Below are 22,641 nucleotides of genomic sequence, written 5' to 3' on the forward strand. Positions count from 1 at the left end.
TCCGTCCGTCCGTCCGTGGCCCCCGCCCCCCCCCCTCCAATCCGTCCGTCCGTCCACGGCCCCCGCCACCACGCCCCCGTCCGTCCGTCCACGGCCCCCGCCACCACCCCCCCGTCCGTCCGTCCACGGCCCCCGCCACCCCCCCACGGCCCCCACCACCCCCCACCCCTCCACGGCCCCCACCACTCCACGGCCCCCACCACCCCCCACCCCCCCATCTGTGGCCCCCGCCCCCCCAATCCGTCCGTCCATGGCCCCCACCCCCCCCCATCCGTCCATGGCCCCCGCCCCCCCCATCCGTCCAGCACTGGCTCACCAATCCATCCATTTGTGGTTGATCGGTCAGCAAATGCTCACTGTTCAGGCACACATGAATGATTGTCACTTGGGCAAGGCACCAGAGGGAAACTGCAGAACTGCACCCAGCAAGAGTTTCGGAGAGAAAGGAAGGGGGAGAAAGTCATTCGAAGGGGGTAAAAAACAACAAGTTGCAGAAATCTACGCTGAACTGCTCCATTTACTGAACAGCAGTGTTGTCAAAAATTCTAAACTAGAAAACAATGCACCAACAGCACAAAGTTATGATCTCCTATGCAATCGATTTACAAAGTGCTACAAGGGTCTGTATCTTACCTCCTCTTGCACCCCGCCATTATTAGTCATTTTGCTTCCATCAGAGATGGTGATTATAACAGATGGCTCAAGAAAAAAAGGATTCCTCCCCTGCAGAAAGACAAACCACAGAATATAGAGCGTGCAGCACATGAAATTCAGAGACGTCTGTACATGTTGAACTGTACAGCAGGTTTATTCACAGTTCCACAATGGTTCTCAGCAAGTTCAGTTGTAAAGGTAGCAAAGTCACTAGTGAAAAAAGCCACTGGCAAACGGGAATCAAAAATTTGCTGGAATCATTTCTACATTGTGACTTTGTTTAAGTAAAGCTTTTACTCATCCTTACTGTCCAGGCCTTACAGAAAGAAGTACTTTTCCTGAAGAAAGACTTGCATCTCTATAGCGCCTTTCATGACCTCAGGACGTCCCAAAGTGCTTTACAGCCTATTAAGTACTTTTTAAATGTAGTCACTGCCTTAATGTAGGAAACTCAGCAGCCAATTTGCGCACAGCAAGATCCCACAGACAGCAGTGAGAGAGTGGCCAGATAATCTGTTTTAATGATGTTGGTTGAGGAATAAATATTGTTCAGACACAGGAAACAACTCCCCTGCTCCTCTTCGAATAGTGATGTGGGATTTTTTACGTCCACCCGAGAGCGCAGACAGGGTCTCAGTTTAACATCTCATCTGAAGGACGACACCTCCGACAGTGCAGCACTCCCTCAGTACTGCCCCTCCGACAATGCGGCCCTCCCTCAGTACTGCCCCTCCGACAGTGCGGCCTTCCCTCAGTACTGCCCCTCCGACAGTGCGGCCCTCCCTCAGTACTGCCCCTCCGACAGTGCGGCCCTCCCTCAGTACTGCCCCTCCGACAGTGCGGCCCTCCCTCAGTACTGCCCCTCCGACAGTGCGGCCCTCCCTCAGTACTGCCCCTCCGACAGTTCGGCGCTCCCTCAGTACTGCCCCTCCCTCAGTACTGCCCCTCCGACAGTTCGGCGCTCCCTCAGTACTGCCCCTCCGACAGTGTGGCGCTCCCTCAGTACTGCCCCTCCAACAGTGCGGCCCTCCCTCAGTACTGCCCCTCCGACAGTGCGGCCCTCCCTCAGTACTGCCCCTCCAACAGTGTGGGACAGGACCTCAAAGGTAGTAATCTCAGGATTGCTACCAGTGCCACGTGCTAGTCAGAGTAGAAATAGAAGGATACTTCAGATGAATACGTGGCTAGAGGAATGGTGCCTGGGGAAGGGATTAAAGTTCCTGGGACATTGGAACCGGTTCTGGGGGAGGTGGGACCAGTTCAAGCCGGACGGTCTGCACCTGGGCAGGGCTGGAACCGATGTCCTAGGGGGAGTGTTTGCTAGTGCTGTGGGGGAGGGTTTAAACGAAAATGGAAGGGGGTTGGGAACCTGAGCAGGGAGACAGAGGAAAGGGAAACAAGGATAAAAGCAAAAGATAGGAAGGAGAAAAACAAAAGTGGCAGTCAGAAATCAACAGTTTAAATCAAACGTGGCCACAGTAAATAATAATTCTAATAGGTCTAAGAGTGTTAAAAAAACAAGCCTGAAGGCTTTGTGTCATAATGCGAGGAGCATTTGTAATAAGGTGGACGAATTGGCTGCGCAAATAGAGGTAAACGAATATGATTTGGTTGGGATTATGGAAACGTGGCTCAAGGACGGCCAAGAGTCGGAACTCAACATCCAGGGGTATTTGATATTCAAGAAAGATAGGCAAAAAGGAAAGGGAGGTGGGGTAGCATTACTGGTTAAAGAAGGGATTAACACAATTGTAATGAAGGATATTAGCTCTGATGAGGTGGAATCTGTATGGGTAGAATTGAGAAATACTAAGGGGAAGAAAACATTAGTGGGAGTGGTATATAGACCTCCAAACAGTAAGGCGGAGGTTCGGAATGGCATTAAAAGGGAAATTAAAGAAGCATGCAATAAGGGCACAGCAGTCATCATGGGTGACTTTAATCTACATATAGATTGGGCTAACCAAATTAGTAACAATACTGTGGAGGAGGAATTCCTGGAGTGTTTACGGGATGGTTTCCTGGACCAATATGTCGAGGAACTAACCAGAGATCAGGCCATCTTAATTAACAACAGAAAATGCTGGAAAAACTCAGGTCAGGCAACATCCATGGAGAGAAATTTGAGTTGACATTTCGGGTCGGACCCTTCTTCAAAACTGGATGGAAACGAAACTAGATCGAAGGCAGGGCTGCGATCGGGCAAGAGAATAAAAGAAACAAAAGAAGTAAAAGAGATTAGAAGCTAGACGAGATGGTAATAGGCTGGGATTAGGTGTAAAGTGTACTGGCAGGGCAAAAGATAGCTGCCAGGTGTGAGAGAGAAACAAAAAGGGGGGGGGGGGGGGGGGGGGCGGGGCGGGGGAAAGGAGTGGAACAATTACAAGGAAAAAATGAAATGGGGGCCGAGCTTATGATCTGAAATTGTTGAACTCGATGTTGAGTCCGGAAGGCTGCAGAGTGCCTAATCGGAAGATGAGGTGCTGTTCCTCGAGTTTACGTTGAGCTTCCGTGGAACAATGCAAGAGGCCAAGGACGGTGAGGTCCTAGTGGGAATGGGGCGGTGAATTAAAATGACAGGCGACCGGAAGCTCGGGGTCACCCTTACGGACTGAACGGAGGTGTTCCGCAAAGCGGTCACCCAATCTGCGTTTGGTCTCCCCAATGTAGAGGAGACCGCATCGTGAGCAGCGAATACAGTATACTTGATTGCGAGAAGTACAAGTAAATCGCTGTTTCACCTGGAAGGGGTGTTTGGGGCCCTGGACAGTGGGAAGGGGGAGGTATAGGGGCAGGTGTTACATCTCCTGCACTTGCACGGGAAGGTGCCAGGCGAAGGGGAAGGGCTGTTTGGGGTGATAGAGGAGTGGACTAGGGTGTCTCGGAGAGAGCGGTCCCTGCGGAATGCTGAAAGGGGAGGGGAGGGGAAGATACGTTTGGTGGTGGGATCACTTTGGAGGTAGCGGAAATGCCGGAGGATGATCCGTTGAATGTGGAGGCTGGTGGGGTGAAAGGTGAGGACAAGGGGAACCCTATCGTGGTTCCGGGAGGGAGGGGCAGGGGTGAGGGCAGAAGTGCGGGAGATACAACTGACACGGTCGAGGGCAGTGTCAACCACGGTAGAGGGGAATCCTTGGTTGCGGAAAAAGGAAGACATGTCGGAAGCACTGGTGTGGAAGGTGGCATCGTCGGAGCAGATACGGCGGAGACGGAGAAACTGGGAGAATGGAATAGAGTCCTTACAGGAAACGGGGTGGGAGGAAGTGTAGTCCAGGTAGCTGTGGGAGTCAGTGGGCTTGTAGTGAATATTGGTCGATAACCTATCCCCAGAGATGGAGACGGAGAAGTCAAGGAAGGGAAGGGAAGAGTCAGAGATGGACCATGTGAAGGTGAGGGAAGGGTGGAAATTGGAGGCAAAGTGAATGAAATTGTCAAGTTCGGGGCGAGAGCAGGAAACGGCACCGCTACAGTCATCAATGTATCGGAAAAAGAGGTGAGGGAGGGGACCTGAGTAGGACTGGAACAAAGAGCGTTCCACATATCCCACGAAAAGGCAGGCATAGCTAGGACCCATGCGGGTACCCATGGCAACACCTTTGATTTGGAGGAAATGAGTGGAGTTAAAGGAGAAGTTGTTCAATGTGAGAACAAGTTCAGCCAGGCGGAGGAGGGTCGTGGTGGATGGGGACTGGTCGGGCCTCTGTTCAAGGAAGAAGCGGAGCGCCCTCAGGCCATCCGGGTGGGGGATGGAGGTGTAGAGGGATTGTACGTCCATGGTGAAAAGGAAGCGGTTGGGGCCAGGAAACTGGAAACTGTAAAGTGGCGGAGGGCGTCCGAAGAGTCGCGGATGTAGGTGGGAAGAGACTGGACAAGGGGAGAAAAGATAGAGTCAAGATAGGAAGAGATAAGTTCTGTAGGGCAAGAACAGGCTGAAACGATGGGTCTACCAGGGCAGTCCTGTTTGTGGATCTTGGGAAGGAGGTAGAAGCGGGCTGTGTGGGGTTGGGGAACTATGAGGTTGGTGGCAGCAGGGGGAAGATCTCCAGAGGAGATGAGGTCAGTGACAGTCTTGGAAACGGTGGTTTGATGTTCGGTAGTGGGGTCATGGTCCAGGTGGAGGTAGGAGGAGGTGTCGGAGAGTTGGCGTTCAGCTTCCGCTAGGTAGAGGTCAGTACGCCAAACAACAACAGCACCACCCTTGTCAGCGGGTTTAATGACACTGTCAGGGTTGGATCTGAGAGAATGGAGTGCTGCAAGTTCAGAGGGAGGTAGGTTGGAGTGACTGAGGGGAGCAGAGAAATGGAGACGGCCGATGTCATGGCGGCAGTTAGCGATGAAAAGATCTAGAGAGGGTAAGAGGCCAGGGGGCGGGGTCCAGGTAGAACGGGAATTCTGCAAGCGGGAGAAAGGGTCAGTCGTGCGGGGGGGAAGACTCCTGGCCAGAGAAGTGGGCACGGAGGTGAAGGCGGCGGAAAAAGAGCTCAGCATTGTGCCGAGCTCGAAATTCATTGAGGTGGGGGTGTAAGGGGATGAAGCTCAGGCCTTTGCTGAGGACTGATCGTTCGGGGTCAGAGAGTGGAAGGTCAGAGGGGATAGTGAAAACGCGGCAGGGGGTGAGATTGGGAGAAGGGGGGGTCAGAGGAAAGTGAAGGGGAAGGTGGTTCCGGAGGGGCGTTGGTGTCCAAGAGTTGATGAAGCTTGCGATCCTTGACATCGGAAAGGAAGAAGAAAAGTTTTTTGTTGAAGCGTCGGATGAGTCGAAGGATGAAATGGAACTGTGGACCCGGACAGCTTTGAGATAGAGTGCGCTGGTGTTGCTGAAGAGAGAGGTCGAGAGCGTTCATGTGGCGCCGCATGGTGTCGAGCGTGGATCTCAGGATGCGGCGAGAGCAGTAGTTCGAGGAACGATGAGATATTTGTAATCCTGGGTGGATCCGAAGCACGAAGGGTGGAAGTTTAGTTGGAATCCACGTGGAGTAAGTCGGAACCGGAGACAGTTGCTGAGGAAAATGATGTGGCTGTGAAACCGAGTCTTGGCAGATACCTGATCAAACACGAGAAGGGAAACTGAAAGTAATGAAGATGAACAAGGTTGAAGAGCCAAACGGAGATCCCGTCGAAGAGAAGAGCAGAACTTCTTCAAGGTAGGCATTCCTAGAAGAGGTGTGGCAGTGAACCAAACACTAGTACGATAGCAAAATACTGCAGATTTTGGAAATCCGAAATAACAGAAAATGCTGGAAAAACTCAGGTCAGGCAACATCCGTGGAGAGAAATTTGAGTTGTATTAAGTAACGAGAAAGGATTAATTAGCAATCTTGTTGTACGAGGCCCCTTGGGTCGGAGTGGTCATAATATGATCGAATTCTTCATTAAGATGGAGAATGAAGTAGCTGACTCAGAAACTAGGGTCCTCAATTTAAATAAAGGAAACTACGATGGTCTGAGGAGCGAGTTGGGTAGGATTGATTGGGGAATAGCACTCAAAGGGTTGACGGTGGATAGGCAATGGCAAACATTCAAAGACCAAATGGATGAACTACAGAAGTTGTTCATCCCAGTTTGGCATAAAAATAAAACAAAAAAGGTGACTCAACCATTGCTAACATGGGAAATTAGGGACAGCATAAGATCCAAGGAGAGGACATAAAAATTGGCCAGAAAAAGCAATAATCCTGAGGATTGGGAGTTTAGGATTCAACAAAGGAGGACAAAGGGATTAATTAAGAAAGGGAAAATAGAATATGAGTGTAAGCTTTCAAGGAACATAAAAACTGACTGTAAAAGCTTTTATAGATATGTAAAGAGAAAAAGATTGGTGAAGTCAAGCGTAGGTCCCTTGCAGTCAGAATCGGGGGAATTTATAAATGGGGAACAAAGAAATGGCTGACCAACTAAATACATATTTTGGTTCTGTCTTCACAAAGGAGGACACAAATAACCTCCCAGAAATACCGCAGAACATAGGGTCTGATGAAAGGGTGGAACTGAAAGAAATCAGTATTTGTAGGGAAATGGTGTTCGGAAAATTGATGGGACTGAAGGCCGATAAATCCCCAGGGCCTGATAATCTACATCCTAGGGTACTTAAGGAAGTGGCCCTAGAAATAGTAGATGCATTGCTGGTCATCTTCCAGAACTCGATAGACTCTGGAACAGTACCCATGGATTGGAGGGTAGCTAATGTTACCCCACTATTCAAAAAAGGTGGCAGAGAAAAAGCGGGGAATTATAGACCGGTAAGCCTGACATCGGTAGTGGGGAAAATGCTAGAGTCCATTATAAAAGATGTAATAGCAGAGCACTTGGAAAGCAGTGACAGGATCGCACAAAGTCAACATGGATTTACAAAAGGTAAATCATGCTTGACTAATCTACTGGAATTTTTTGAGGATGTAACTGGTAAAATAGATAAGGGAGAACCAGTGGATGTGGTGTATTTGGACTTTCAGAAGGCTTTCGAGAAGGTCCCGCATAAGAGATTAGCGTGTAAAATTAAGGCACATGGGATTGGGGGCAAGGTATTGACTTGGATAGAGAACTGGTTGGCGGACAGAAAGCAAAGGGTTGGAATAAACGGGTCGTTTTCCGAGTGGCAGGCAGTGACTAGTGGGGTACCGCAAGGATCGGTCCTAGGACCCCAGCTGTTCACAATATATATTAATGATCTGGACGAGGGAACTGGATGTAATATCTCCAAATTTGCAGACGACACAAAGCTGGGTGGGAGGGTATGCTGTGAGGAGGATGTCATGAAACTCCAGTATGATTTGGACAGGTTGGGTGATTGGGCAGAAACATGGCAAATGCACTATAATGTGGATAAATGTGAGGTTATCCACTTTGGTGGCAAAAACAGGAAGGCAGATTATTTGAATGGCAATAGATTGGGAGAAGGGGAAGTGCAAAGAGACCTGGGTGTTCTTGTGCACCAGTCGCTGAAGGTAAGCATGCAGGTGCAGCAGGCGGTTAAGAAGGCAAATGGTGTGTTGGCCTTCGTAGCAAGAGGGTTCGAGTACAGGAACAAGGATGTCTTGCTGCAGTTATACAGGGCCTTGGTGAGACCACACCTTGAGTATTGTGTGCAGTTTTGGTCACCTGACCTGAGGAAGGACGTTCTTGCCATGGAGGGAGTGCAGCGAAGATTCACCAGGCTGATACCTGGGATGGCAGGAATGACGTACGAGGAGATTGTGTCAATTGGGCTTACTCACTGGAGTTTAGAAGATTGAGAGGGGATCTCATCGAAACCTATAAAATTCTGTCAGGCTTGGACAGACTAGATGCAGGAAGGATGTTTCTGATGGCCGGGGAGTCCAGAACCAGGGGTCATAGTCTAAGGATCAGGGGTAAGCCATTTAGGACTGAAATGAGGAGGAATTTCTTCACCCAGAGTGTGGTGAACCTGTGGAATTCTCTGCCAGAGGGCGGTGGAGGCCAGTTCATTAAATATATTCAAGAAAGAGTTGGATATATTTCTTGAAGCTAAAGGGATATGGGGAGAAGGCAGGGACAGGGTACTGAATTTGGACGATCAGCCATGATCTCATTGAATGGCGGAGCAGGCTCATAGGGCCGAATGGCCTACTCCTGCTCCTATCTTCTATGTTTCTACTCCCTCAGTACCGTCCCTCAGAAGGTGCGGCGCTCCCTCAGTACTGCCCCACCGACATTGCGGCTCTCCCTCAGTACTGCCCCTCCGACAGTGCGGCCCTCCCTCAGTACTGCCCCTCCGACAGTGCGGCCCTCCCTCAGTACTGCCCCTCCGACAGTGCAGCCCTCCCTCAGTACTGCCCTTCCGACATTGCGGCACTCCCTCAGTACTGCCCCTCCGACAGTGCCGCATTCCCTCAGTATGACAAAATGACAGACCCAACAGGAGTATCAAGAAACAAATACGTACAACTCCAAAATTAAACAGGGGCCATGTACGTCCACAATCCAAGCCCTGATTACCTGTGATTTGAAATACACACAATGCACTTCTCCCACCATGAAACACTCAGCTGCAACAAGCTTCATCTACTGGAAAGTATGGGAGGATAGAATATCCTTACGCTAGCACTCCGCCGCTCTCCCCACCATGATAAACCTGCTCAAAGCACAGCTTTTTGGCCAAGCCTCTACTTCCCATGTAGGCTCTCCCTCCTTGGCTTGTTTCACTATCAATTAGGGCAGTTTTTACATTAACTGCAAGGTATGTTCATAGCTTCCAAGATTGCACTGTACTTACCGTCGCGTGTCAGATGCTTCCACCATGTATACAGAGGGCTAATAGTGCACACTTAAAGTAGGAGTCCAATCCTCAGCAGCACCACAAAGGCTTCACTCCATTGCAATGTGCCCTAGAGCTGTAGACACATCCTGCGGCCAAGATGTATAGACAAGTGCTTGCAGACCTCTGCAACCACGCACTGCTGCCACCGAGATCTTGGCTAACAGATTGGAGGGACAGTTTGTACGCACGTATGAAATATAATTTGACAAACCCCCAGTCATCCTGTGGTTGCATTGGCTTTGTATTCACTGCCTGATGCTGACAGTCTTTCCTTCCCCCAATCTTGTCTCGGTTAGATAGATGTGAGCATCAGCGCTCTGCTTGGCAGAGTCAAGCACCAGTTGTACAGGATGTGTAGCTCACACTGTTGGTGGAGCAAGGGGTGAAATTACAGCCTCAGGAACAGCAGGCTGCTCCCACATTTACCCAGTCATTTTAAACAAACTATTTCAACACTTAGTACAATCATCACACCAGCGCAGGACATAGCGGGTTAAAGTTCTGCTGGAAGGATTCTGGGCCGATTATGAAAAGTTGGAAAGGATATAAAAGTATCAGCGGATTTCGTTTGACCGATTAATTCTGAGCACTGAAACCAGTTTTCTATTGCCGAGAGATTAGTCACTGGGTAAGGTAACCCAGCGGTTGTGATACTGGACTAACAATCCAGGGGTTCATAGAATCACAGCACAGGAGGCCGCCATTTGGCCCATCGTGCCTGTGCCGGCTCTTTGGTCGAGTTCTCCAATTAGTCCCACTCCCCCTGCTCTGTCCCCAGAGCCCAGCAAAATGTATCCCTTCAAGTATTTATCCCTTTTGAAAGTTACTATTGAATCTGTTTCCACCGCCCTTTCAGACTGTGAATTTCAGATCATATCAGCACACTGCATAAAATAAATCCTCATCTTGCCTTGAAATCTTGTGCCAATTATCCTTAAAAAATTACTTGCATTTCTATAGCGCCTTTCACGACCTCAGGAAGTCCCAAAGCGCTTTACAGCCAATGAAGTACTTTTGAAGTGTAGTCACTGTTGTAATGTGGGAAACACGACAGCCAATTTGCACACAGCAAGCTCCCACAAACAGCAAGGTGATAACGATCAGATCATCTGTTTTTTGTTTAGTGATGTTGATTGAGTAAATCTTGGCCAGGACATCGGGTAGAACTCCCCTGCTCCTCCTTGAAATAACACCATAGGATCTTTCACATCCACCCGAGCGCGCAAACTGGGCCTCGGTTTACCGTCTCATCTGAAAGACGGCACCTCCGACAGTGCAGCACTCCCTCAGTACAGCCCCTCCGACAGTGCAGCACTCCCTCAGTACAGCCCCTCCGACAGTGCAGCACTCCCTCAGTACAGCCCCTCCGACAGTGCAGCACTCCCTCAGTACAGCCCCTCCGACAGTGCAGCACTCCCTCAGTGCAGCCCCTCCGACAGTGCAGCACTCCCTCAGTACGGCCCCTCCGACAGTGCAGCACTCCCTCAGTACAGCCCCTCCGACAGTGCAGCACTCCCTCAGTATGGCCCCTCCGACAGTGCAGCACTCCCTCAGTACAGCCCCTCCGACAGTGCAGCACTCCCTCAGTAGTGCAGTGGAACTGTCAGCCTAGATTATGAGCTCAAGTCTCTGAAGTGGGACTTGAACCCACAACCTTCTGACTCAGACTAGAGTGCTGCCCACTGAGCCATGGCTGTCCTCTGGTTAGCGACCCTCCCGCCAGTGGAAATAGTTTAGATTTTGAACACCTCTATTAAAACTCCCCTCAACCTTCTCTGCTTTAAGGATAACACCCTCAGCTTCACCAGTCTCTCACGTAACTGAAATCCCTCTTTCCATTCTAGTAAATCTCCTTTGCACCCTCTCCAAGGCCTTGACAGCCTTCTTAAAGTGTGGTGCCCAGAATTGGACACAATACTCCAGCTGGAGCCTAACCACTGTTTTATAAAGGTTTACAATAACCTCCTTGCTTTTGTACTCTGTGCCTGTGTTTATAAAGCCATGGATCCCATATGCTTTTTTAACAACCTTCCACCTTCAAAGATTTGTGTATCTGATTAAATTTATTTTCTGGCATATTTGAAAATATTGTCCTCACAGATCCTTCTGGTAAAATTTTGCAAGTAATATTTGTTGGTAGGATGCAAGTAGCTGGTTGTGGGGTTCTAGAAGTGAATATACAAGGTCACAATGACCACAACTATTGACCAATGAAAGATCTTCACGTTACAAGGATATTTTTCCCTTCTAAATTAATAGCAGTTTCTTTGAAAATTGTCTGTTCCAATTCTGTTTGCCAAGTACAACATCCCTTGGGATCTTTGTGTCTGCTGCCTGTGGTCTTCACATATCTGCACCAAACTGTTTTAACACGCGACAGCAATCAAATACATTTTAGACTGCCATTATACCAGCTTCAAAACCCATCAGATTTCATGGTAGAGAATTGTAACAAATTTCCTATAAATAGTTACATACGAGAGGATGGAGTATTTCAAGTATAAAAAACCTGTTTGCTGACATGCTGGGTGGGGTTTCTTTTCAAATCATTGCAAAGTCCAAATGAACTACATCATAGGGCGTGTCCTCATTCATGTTGGGCCAGAAATTCGCGGCCAAAGGCGTGAGTGCGCTCGGGGTACTCACGCATCTGGCCGTTGGAAATGCCGGCGTTCAGCATGTACAGCGCATGCGGGGAACGCCGGCATTTCCAGACCTCGAGCGCGTGCGACTGCACAGGCAGCGCTTGCGCAGTGAACTTCGTAGATTTCATTCATGAAATCCGTGAGGGTAAGTCCTCAGAATTTACACTTGAAAAAAGCAAGTGTAAAGTGGTTCATTGGCTGCGGAGGAAGAAACATTTTATCGTGGAGCTTCTGAAATGCAATATTTTTGTTTGGGAAAGGGAGGGAAGTTATTTTAAGAAATTTTAAGTAAGTTTTAAAGTTTAAATTTTTTTTTTTTTTTTTATAAAAACGGGTTTTCAGAACGGTAGGTAGAAGGAGCAATTGTGGCTGTGTGAATGGAATGTGAGAATGAGTTATGTATGTATGTCCACATATATTCCTTTACGTATATGTATGTATGTTTTATATTCCTTTACTAATGTGTATGAATGTATGTTTTTAATTATGATTTTCCAATAAGTTACTTTCTCTGAAAGTCATAATTAAATAATACATTCATACACATAAGTAAAGGAATATATACATAACACGCAAAGGAATATATACAGACATACATACTTTCAGAAGCTCCACGATAATAAATATCTTCCTCCGCAGCCTCTGGAGCAACTGTACCCATGCTTTTTTCATGTGTAAGTTGTAATGACTTGACCTCACTGAAAGCATTAATGAAAGCGGCGAATTATACTGCGCACGCGCTGCCTGTGCAGTCGCACGCGTTCTGCCTCTGAACCCCTTCGTTCAGAGGACAGGAAATGCCGGTTTTCCCCACATGCACTGTGCATGCTGAAAACCGGCATTTCATCCAGCCAGATGCGTAAGTACCCCGACCGTACTCGCGCATTTGGAAGGGAATTACTGGGCCAACATTTTACATGTCAATAAAATGAAAAATTTAACAATTGCACGACTTGCCCCCTCGCATCTGCGACTGAGGGTCCAAGGAGGTGCATTGCGCAAGAGGTCATCATCGTACGTATCCTCACACTGTTCCCTTTGGGGAACTGTATGAAGTGGTGGAAGGATTTATGGCCGTGATTAACGCTCATTCCGTGACCGTAACCATCTTTGAACCAGCCATTAGGGTGGTTAGTCCTATGGCGGGAGGGTTTTACGGGCTCCCACAACCCATCTGAGGGGGGGGGGGGGGGGGGGGGCCACCAACACCCACGGATGCAAGTATCCCGCTGGATGTCCACCCAGAATTTAAAGTTGGAACTCCGACTCCACTTGCCGGGACTGTCTGGAGTGGGGTTCAAAACCCTACTCCTTCTGGCCCAGCGGCGGGGATGCTTACTGCTACGCAAAAGGCCCACTCCGCACAAAAGGTGACACCCATACGTTTCCTGCGCCTTTTCCCTCCCCGTGACTGGAGCCCTATGCTGCCATTTCACGTTGCTAATCGGATTGGGCCTTTGTCATAGCGGTAGGATCCCCGCCGCTGGGCCAGATCAGGGTAGGGTTTCGAACCCCGCTCCAGACAGTCCCGGCAAGTGGAGTCGGAGCTCCGGCTCTAAATTCTGGGTTGACATCCAGTGGGATATTTGCGTCCGTGGGTGTGGGTGCCCCTCCTTGTATAGCTTGTGGGAGCCCGTAAAACCCTCCCGCCATAGGACTAACCGCCCTAATGCCTGGTTCAAAGATGGTTACGGTCACGGAATGAGCGTTAATCATGGCCATAAATCCTTCCACCACTTCATACAGTTCCCCAAAGGGAACAGTGTGAAGACACGTATGACGACGACATTGCTAAATAAATAAATGGAATTTAAAAAATTCTTTTAGGGCTTTTAAAAGTCTTTAAATTGCTTTAATTCTGTTTAAAACTACTTCAGATTACTCAAAATAATGTAAACATTTTAAAAAGTTTATAAAAGTTACCAAAATCTTCAAAGAACTTCGAAAAACCTATTTAAACTGCTGCTTTGCATGTAAAAATGGTTAGCAGCTTGACAGAAACATTGGGGGCATGTCCAGTGAAACTGAGACCTCAAGGGGCGTGTCTCACTTGCACTGCACGCTCCTGGCTTCGCGCTGGCTGCACTCCTGGGCGGCGTGACGTCATACGCTGCCCGGGATTCTTCTTCTGGAAACACCAATTCCAGGCGTCCCTGGAGCTGATCGGCAGTAGCGCGGGGTAAGTGTAAATACGGGGCTTGCACGCGCGGCAAGCCCCGTTCTGGAATTTCTGGGCCGTTATCTGTAACATCCTCTTTCACCTCCAGAACACTGGCCCACTCCACCTTGACCTCTCACTCACTGCTGCTGCAGGTTTAGCTCACATGGTTATCAGTTTAATTCAGTTGCACGCTCCTCTCCGAGTCCTAAGGTTGTGGGTGAGTGTTCAAGCCTCACTCCATGGCTCCACATGGAGTGTTGCATTATCAGAGATGCCATCTTTTGAATGAGACATTAAACCACAACCTCCTCTGCCTGGTCAGGTGAATGTAAAGGATCCCAGGGCACTACTTGAAGAGGGAATTTGCCTGTGTCCTGGCCAACACCCACCCCTACCCTCAAACTTCAACTGGTCATTGATCTCATTTATTTTTTGTGGGATCTTGCTTTGTGCAAACCGGCTGACATATTTGCCTACACAGTAATAGTGCCTACACTTCAAAAAGCACTTTGCTGCCCTCTCCACCTCCACAAATCATAACTCAGACAGACTAGCACGTTCGTGCCACACCACCCACACCGCCATCACTCCCGGTTCTTCCTAAGCTACACCTGCTACCCTGCCCCAGAAAACAAACTTCAAACAGAGTCCTCATTCTCAAATCGACTTGCCCCACCCGGTCCTCACTCACCATATGTAACGCCCACTCCTCACAGGTTAGTCTTTGTCCACTGCGCCCTCTCATTCCTTCAACAACTGTCCAACCTGCCCTGTGGCACAGTCGCCATCATTCGCTCTGCATTACCACCTCCCTCCCGATTTCAAAAACCTCAGAACTCTGCTTCATGGCCGCGCACTCACCTCGCCCCTCTTGCTGGTTTTTCTTGTTTCAATTATATCACAAAAACAGCAGGAATAGCTATTCAACTGTGAGTATAAGATATTAATTTACATACGCTGACTTTGAGATATATTGGTTTTACGCAAAGTAACAATGTTAGTGGATTCTTGGTCAGTTTTCAGAACAGTGTGGGTAATTCAAGACTATTCTTTACTCTTTTTGCCGAGAACTTAATTGATCAGAATCCTCTTTTAAATTGATTACGAATCAAGTTCCGTAGTCACAACAGAGAAATCACAGAGGGTTACAAAGTGGCTTTCCTGCACAAGTATTGTAATAAAATGTAAACTGATTAAAGCCAGTGTCTAAACTGGTGCCTCCGCCTCCCAGTCCTGGCAATCAGGCCCTCAAAGCCCACGTAACTCAATCCTATTTGTGCTTATAGTGATGATTTGTTGGTTTTGAGTCTGATTTTGTGGGGCTGGAGGTTTGGAAAGGGTTTTTAACCATGTTGCTTCTTTGGTGCATAAATTCCAAACCAGGATTCCGAGATGTGTTCTCAGCAGATACATGAACGTCAGTGGGAACATGGATTTAATCTTTGTGCAGCCGCTCCATGATATGCAGCTAAGTGGCCCTCAGGAACAAAAAAAGCTTTTGAGCATCGCTGGATTAAGGAATTAATTCATTAACCTGCAAATTGCACATTCCTTTGGGGGTAGGTGTCGACAATGATAAATCACAGATTAGGGCAGCCAGTCATTGTTTTTAATATTCCCATTACACAATTCCTGTTCACCCAGGAGAGTTGTGCTTGTTTTCAGATCGTATCAGCCCACGGAGCAGTCCAGTGACGAGCAGAGGCCAGTAAAGCACCATCATACCTCAGCCACCTACACGCGGGTATAGAGACTGCATTCTGCGCTTGGGCCGGTGAATAGAAGATCACAATTCTACCGGCAACATTGTTGAACAAAACAGATTCAGAAATCTGGAACTCGCTTCCAACAGGCTATGGATGCTGGGGATCTTAGAGCTTTCAAGACAGATAGATTTTCGTTGGGCAAGGGTGTCAAGGGATATGGAGGAAAGGCGGGTAGATGGAGTTGCTGTAGCAGCCATGATCTAATTGAGTGGTGGAACCGGCTCGTGGGGATGAATGGACTATTGCTGTTCCTATGTACAAGTTATGTTTAATTGTGTTTGAAAACAGTGAATTTGCACAGGTTTTAATAAGTTACAGACTGCAGGCATTGGCGATGTGTATTAAATTTAGACAAGACATTGTGCGAAATGTTTCAGCTCAGCATCCACTTCAAACGACGACAATGGGGGTCAGTGGTCACAGCCAAGGACCATTAAGCCAGGGTGGCCACGATGCTCGGGGCGTCGTGAATAGCACGTTAGCTGAGTTGGACACACCGCAGGTAGAGGTTGGACAGGCAGAAAGGGAAGGGGTGTCCAACAGGCAGAGTACTAGGCGCAGGCAGGTAGTGCAGGGGTCCCCTGTGGACAACCCCCCCTCAAACAGATACACCACTTTGAGTACTGTTGGGGGGGGGGGGGGGGGGGGGGATGGCTTATCAGAGGAAAGCAGCAGCAGCCAACTTCCTGGCACCAGGAGTGGTTCTGCTGCACAGGACGGGAGGAAAAAGAGGGCTAGAGCTATAGTAATAGGGGATTCTATTGTAAAGGGAATAGATAGGCGTTTCTGCGGCCGCAAACGAGACTCCAGGATGGTGTGTTCCCTCCCTGGTGCAAGGGTCAAGGATGACTCAGAGCGGCTGCAGAACATCTTGGAAGGGGAGGGTGAACAGCCAGTTGTCGTGGTGCATATAGGCACCAACGATATAGGTAAAAAGCGGGATGAGGTCCTAAAAGCGGAATATAGGGAGTTAGGAGGTAAATTAAAAAATAGGACCTCAAAAAGGTAGTAATCTCAGGATTGCTACCAGTGCCACGTGCTAGTCAGAGTAGAAATAGAAGAATATTTCAGATGAATACGTGGCTAGAGGAATGGTGCAAGGTGGAGGGATTCAAATTCCTGGGACATTGGAACCGGTTCTGGGGGAGGTGGGACCAGTTCAAACTGGACGGTTTGCACCTGGGCAGGGCTGGAACCGATGTCCTAGGGGGAGTGTTTGCTAGTGCTCTGGGGGAGGGTTTAAACTAAAATGGCAGGGGGTTGGGAACCTGAGCAGGGAGACAGAGGAAAGGGAAACAAGGATAAAAGCAAAAGATAGGAAGGAGAAAAACAAAAGTGGCAGTCAGGGAAATCAACGGTTTAAATCAAACGTGGCCACAGTAAATAATAATTCTAATAGGTCTAAGAGCGTTAAAAAGACAAGCCTGAAGGCTTCGTGTCTTAATGCAAGGAGCATTTGTAATAAGGTGGATGAATTGGCTGCGCAAATAGAGGTAAACGAATATGATTTGGTGGGGATTACGGAAACGTGGCTCAAGGATGGCCAAGACTGGGAACTCAACATCCAGGGGTATTCGATATTCAGAAAAGATAGGCAAAAAGGAAAGGGAGGTGGGGTAGCATTACTGGTTAAAGAAGGGATTAACACAATTGTAAGGAAGGATATTAGCTCTGATGAGGTGGAATCTGTATGGGTAGAATTGAGAAATACTAAGGGGCAGAAAACGTTAGTGGGAGTGGTATATAGACCTCCAAACAATAAGGCGGAGGTTGGGGATGGCATTAAAAGGGAAATTAAAGAAGCGTGCAATAAGGGCACAGCAGTCATCATGGGTGACTTTAATTTACATATAGATTGGGCTAACCAAATTAGTAACAATACTGTGGAGGAGGAATTCCTGGAGTGTTTACGGGATGGTTTCCTGGACCAATATGTCGAGGAACCAACCAGAGATCAGGCCATCTTAGACTGGGTATTATGTAACGAGAAAGGATTAATTAGCAATCTTGTTGTACGAGGCCCCTTGGGTCGGAGCGATCATATGATCGAATTCTTCATTAAGATGGAGAATGAAGTAGCTGACTCAGACTCGGGTCCTAAATTTAAACAAAGGAAACTACGGTGGTCTGAGGCGTGAGTTGGGTAGGATTGATTGGGGAATGTCACTCAGAGTTGACGGTGGATAGGCAATGGCAAACATTCAAAGACCGCATGGATGAACTATAGAATTTGTTCATCCCTGTTTGGCATAAAAATAAAACAAAAAAGGTGACTCAACCATGGCTAACAAGGGAAGTTAAGGATAGCATAAGATCCAAGGAGAGGACATATAAATTGGCCAGAAAAAGCAATAATCCTGAGGATTGGGAGCAGTTTAGGATTCAACAAAGGAGGACAAAGGGATTAATTAAGATGGGGAAAATAGAATGAGTGTAAGCTTGCAGGGAACATAAAAACTGACTGTAAAAGCTTTTATAGATATGTGAAGAGAAAAAGATTGGTGAAGTCAAGCGTGGGTCCCTTGCAGTCAGAATCAGGGGAATTTATAATGGGGAACAAAGAAATGGCAGACCAACTAAATACATATTTTGGTTCTGTCTTCACAAAGGAGGACACAAATAACCTCCCAGAGATGCTGGGGAACATAGGGTCTAATGAAAGGGTGGAACTAAAAGAAATCAGTATTTGTAGGGAAATGGTGTTAGGAAAATTGATGGGACTGAAGGCCGATAAATCCCCAGGGCCTGATAATCTACATCCTAGGGTACTTAAGGAAGTGGCCCTAGAAATAGTAGATGCATTGCTGGTCATCTTCCAGAACTCGATAGACTCTGGAACAGTACCCATGGATTGGAGGGTAGCTAATGTTACCCCACTATTCAAAAAAGGTGGTAGAAAGAAAAAGTGGGGAATTATAGACCGGTAAGCCTGACATCGGTAGTGGGGAAAAATGCTAGAGTCCATTATAAAAGATGTAATAGCAGAGCACCTGGAAAGCAGTGACAGGATCGGACAAAGTCAACATGGATTTACAAAAGGTAAATCGTGCTTGACTAATCTACTGGAATTTTTTGAGGATGTAACTGGTAAAATAGATACAGGAGAACCAGTGGATGTGGTGTATTTGGACTTTCAGAAGGCTTTCGATAAGGTCCCACATAAGAGATTAGCGTGCAAAATTAAGGCACATGGGATTGGGGGCAAGGTATTGACTTGGATAGAGAACTGGTTGGCGGACAGAAAGCAAAGAGTTGGAATAAACGGGTCGTTTTCCGAGTGGCAGGCAGTGACTTGTGGGGTACCGCAAGGATCAGTCCTAGGACCCCAGCTGTTCACAATATATATTAATAATCTGGACAAGGGAATTGGATGTAATATCTCCAAATTTGCAGACGACACAAAGCTGGGTGGGAGGGTATGCTGTGAGGAGGATGTTGTGAAACTCCAGTACGATTTGGACAGGTTGTGTGATTGGGCAGAAACATGGCAAATGCACTATAATGTGGATAAATGTGAGGTTATCCACTTTGGTGGCAAAAACAGGAAGGCAGATTATTTGAATGGCAATAGATTGGGAGAAGGGGAAGTACAAAGAGACCTGGGTGTTCTTGTGCACCAGTCGCTGAAGGTAAGCATGCAGGTGCAGCAGGCGGTTAAGAAGGCAAATGGTATGTTGGCCTTCGTAGCAAGAGGGTTCGAGTACAGGAACAAGGATGTCTTGCTGCAGTTGGACAGGGCCTTGGTGAGACCGCACCTTGAGTATCGTGTGCAGTTTTGGTCGCCTTATCTGAGGAAGGACATTCTTGCCATCGAAGGAGTGCAGCGAAGATTCACCAGGCTGATATGTGAAACGGCAGGAATGACGTATGAGGAGAGATTGTGTCGATTGGGCTTATACTCACTGGAGTTTAGAAGATTGAGAGGGGATCTCATCGAAACCTATAAAATTCTGTCAGGCTTGGACAGACTAGATGCAGGAAGGATGTTTCCGATGGCCGGGGAGTCCAGAACCAGGGGTCATAGTCTAAGGATAAGGGGTAAGCCATTTAGGACTGAGATGAGGAGGAATTTCTTCACCCAGAGAGTGGTGAACCTGTGGAATTCTCTGCCACAGAGGGCAGTGGAGGCCAGTTCATTAAATATATTCAAGAAGGAGTTGGATATATTTCTTAAGGCTAAAGGGATCAAGGGATATGGGGAGAAGGCAGGGACCGGATATTGAATTTGGATGATCAGCCATGATCTCATTGAATGGCGGAGCAGGCTCGAGGGGCCGAATGGCCTGCTCCTGCTCCGATCTTCTATGTTTCTATGGCCACGATTCATTGAGAATAGCAAATGTTTTCTTTAAAACAGCACCCAAAGTGGGGGAAGGATAGGGGGAAGAGAAGTAGACAGCTTCATTAACAGGCCTACTGACAAATCACTCAGTAGGAAAGATGTCTGCCCTCCCACTGGCTGGGAACACAGAGAAAGGGACACATGGCCAGAGCTGGGTAGGAGACAGGTCGATGAGAAGAAACTCACTTCTCTCCAGTCCAGAGCCCATCACAAAGAGTGACCAGGGAAAGCCTGCCAATAGGGATGCTGTGGCATATTTATTACTTTTCTTGTTTTTAAGGAGGGTTCTACAGCTTGTTCAATAAAAGTGAGATTTGATTACGTCAGTTACTCTGCACTCTCACTTCTTGCCTGTAAATAAAGCTGCTTAGCAATTCAAATCTGGCTTTGTCTCACTAAAGTGTTTCAATCAGATTAAAAGGGAGTCCTGTTATATCGCCGGGTTACACTATTGTATAATTACATCTTGGCCAGTACAGGCATACACACCACGTATGGCAGTGACCTGCACCGCTCGATCCAAGGGAATATCTACAGCAGACCTGAAACTTGGAACAACCATTACCTTTAGGATATGCAAATCCTGGTAAGTGTACTGTTGTGCAGTTCATTTCCTCATTCTCGACAATGCTTAAATATTCAAGTTCAAATCTATTTATGCAAGTTTTAAGAGTGTCCATCACACTCCAGATGTCTACATTTTGTATTAAACGCCAATCTCAAATGAACAATCTTTTTGCATTTCCTGCCCTCAAGATAACCGAGAGATGTTGTTGATCAACAAGGAGGAGCCGCCAAGCAATTACAAAATCTGGACAAATTTTCAGCAATAATTAGCCTCTAATTGACCTCGGGACTGAATGAGACCACTACTCCACAGAGAATACCTGAGCTATACTTTAAAGGACAGGGCAGGTTAGCGTGCTGCCTATTAGAACCAGGCTGCAGATTACCCAGGAGGAACGACAAGGGAGATCACCTAATGTCCCTTTAAACTCTTCAGGCAGTCCTAGATCGTGTTATTACTGTAAACACAAACCAGCACTCCTCCAAATCAAATTAGTTTGTACACAGAAACACTCCTATCCAGAGGATTTTGTTGAGCTCCATGACAGCAAGCATTCCAAAATGCCATTGTATTGTTTGTTGATTCCCCATCACACTAAAGGAATAACTATTTGTCGGAGGATGAACCTACTTTCTAACCATTGCAAGTACAAAATCAATTCATGCCTCCCACCTCAAAACTTTATGCAAGTCTCTCCCCTTCCGCTCGCCACTCACCAACAGTCCTAAAGCTGGGCAGCTAGGGGCCAAGCCTAGAGACAGGTTAAGGAGAGCAAAGATTATGGAAGAGTGTGTTAATTCCTGGCAGCAGTTTTCCCCCATAGACTAATCACAAACAAGCCCCTGGACCTGCGCTCAGAAGAGTCCAGTGAAGTGGTTCTCATCTATTTGTTATCCATTTCTCAGCGGATAAATTCCCCTGTACAGCAATATTCAGCAGCTCAAATTCCAATTCAAACTCCTTCAATGCGCGCTCCTGACAAGTGCGCAGAGCTGTGCAAAATCAATCTAAGTACGTATTTCACAAGCAGTATTGTGATAAATATCGTGACCTTGGAACCACCAAACCCTATTGGAAGATGGAGTGGCCTTTCACAATCACACACAAAAGATCCAAAAATGTTTTGTTGCCTTATCAATTCTTTTTGTTTCCTTCCTCCAGGTACCAACACAATTCATTCTCAATGTAGACAGTGGCATGAAACCTGTCCCTTGGTCTTTGCCACAGCCATTCCTTAATCAACTGCTACAAGACATGCAAGACTAGCCTAGCCCAACTGATCCACCAGCTCACCCCATCTGTCTGGGTCTCTGTTCCACACATCCCATCAGCTTAGCACCGAACATGAACTTGCCATGAGGCCACATACAAGCTCGTGTCTTTTCCATTCTTGGGTTTAAAATTTAAAAAGTCAATGAAACTTTGACGGTATAATTTTTAAAAAAAGTACAACTATAAATCCTGGTTAAATAATGCAAAATTGCAAAGCACTAAGATTTACTGAACCTCTTGCATGTCCACGGCAGGTGGGTATTATAGGCTTCTGTGCACACTTGGAGAAGTGAGAACTTACTAGGTCCGTATTTTCATCATGTATGCACAAAGGAAAGCCCACTTGCGTCCATGGAATAAGTACAGGATGTCGAATTAGTGAGCTACCAACAGTCACTCAAAAGCAAGTTAGGACAGCCTCTTACAAGTGAGACTGCTATAGTTAACCTCTCCGATTAGATGCTTGCTATGACAAAGGTATCTGTAAGCTTAAGTTGTCTTTTATATTGATTATACAGAATATCTTGCCAACAGTCAGAAGATAAAAATACATTAGTGTATTTAAAAATATTTCACTAATGTGCATCACTTCACCAAGTACTGAGGTTATTCACTCAAAGAACAAATAAATTAACTCCCCAATAATGCAGCTAGCTAAACTGAACTAAAAACTCAGAAGTGAACTTGTGTTGTAAGTGAAATGATCTGGGCACAGTCCCTGGTCAGCCCAAATCCATAGTACAAAACTGGCCGTGAATTGGGACTCTTGTTCAGAGATTAGCTAGCGTCGGAAATTAAAATACCAAGCTGTTATTGCAGGGAGTTCCCTGAAATTGGAGTTTAGGCATGTTGTTGAAGCAGTATTTGGAAACTTGACTCCGCATCTGGTCCACCCACCTAGGCGTGCCTGACGTGAACACTGGTGTTCAAAGTGAAAACGTATCCTATTCCAGAG

General features: G+C 47.3%; 1 protein-coding gene across 3 annotated transcripts in view; it reads right to left on the reverse strand.

Annotated features, from left to right (window-relative positions):
- ints6l (integrator complex subunit 6 like) overlaps positions 1 to 22,641 on the reverse strand; it is a 263,802-nt gene that overhangs the window by 161,879 nt on the left and 79,282 nt on the right. For 2 of the 3 annotated variants that reach the window (XM_086002385.1, XM_086002375.1), the window contains exon 4: positions 634 to 723. The exons of the other annotated variant lie outside the window; for it this stretch is intronic. In XM_086002385.1, the coding sequence (XP_085858511.1) occupies positions 634 to 723 (90 nt within the window). The remainder of the gene's footprint in view (positions 1 to 633; positions 724 to 22,641) is intronic. 3 annotated transcript variants of the gene reach the window in all.

This window comes from Somniosus microcephalus, chromosome 1 (genome assembly GCF_052327205.1).
Source record: "Somniosus microcephalus isolate GS21.2 chromosome 1, FLI_Smic_1.0, whole genome shotgun sequence".
In the NCBI taxonomy this organism is placed as follows: domain Eukaryota; kingdom Metazoa; phylum Chordata; class Chondrichthyes; order Squaliformes; family Somniosidae; genus Somniosus; species Somniosus microcephalus.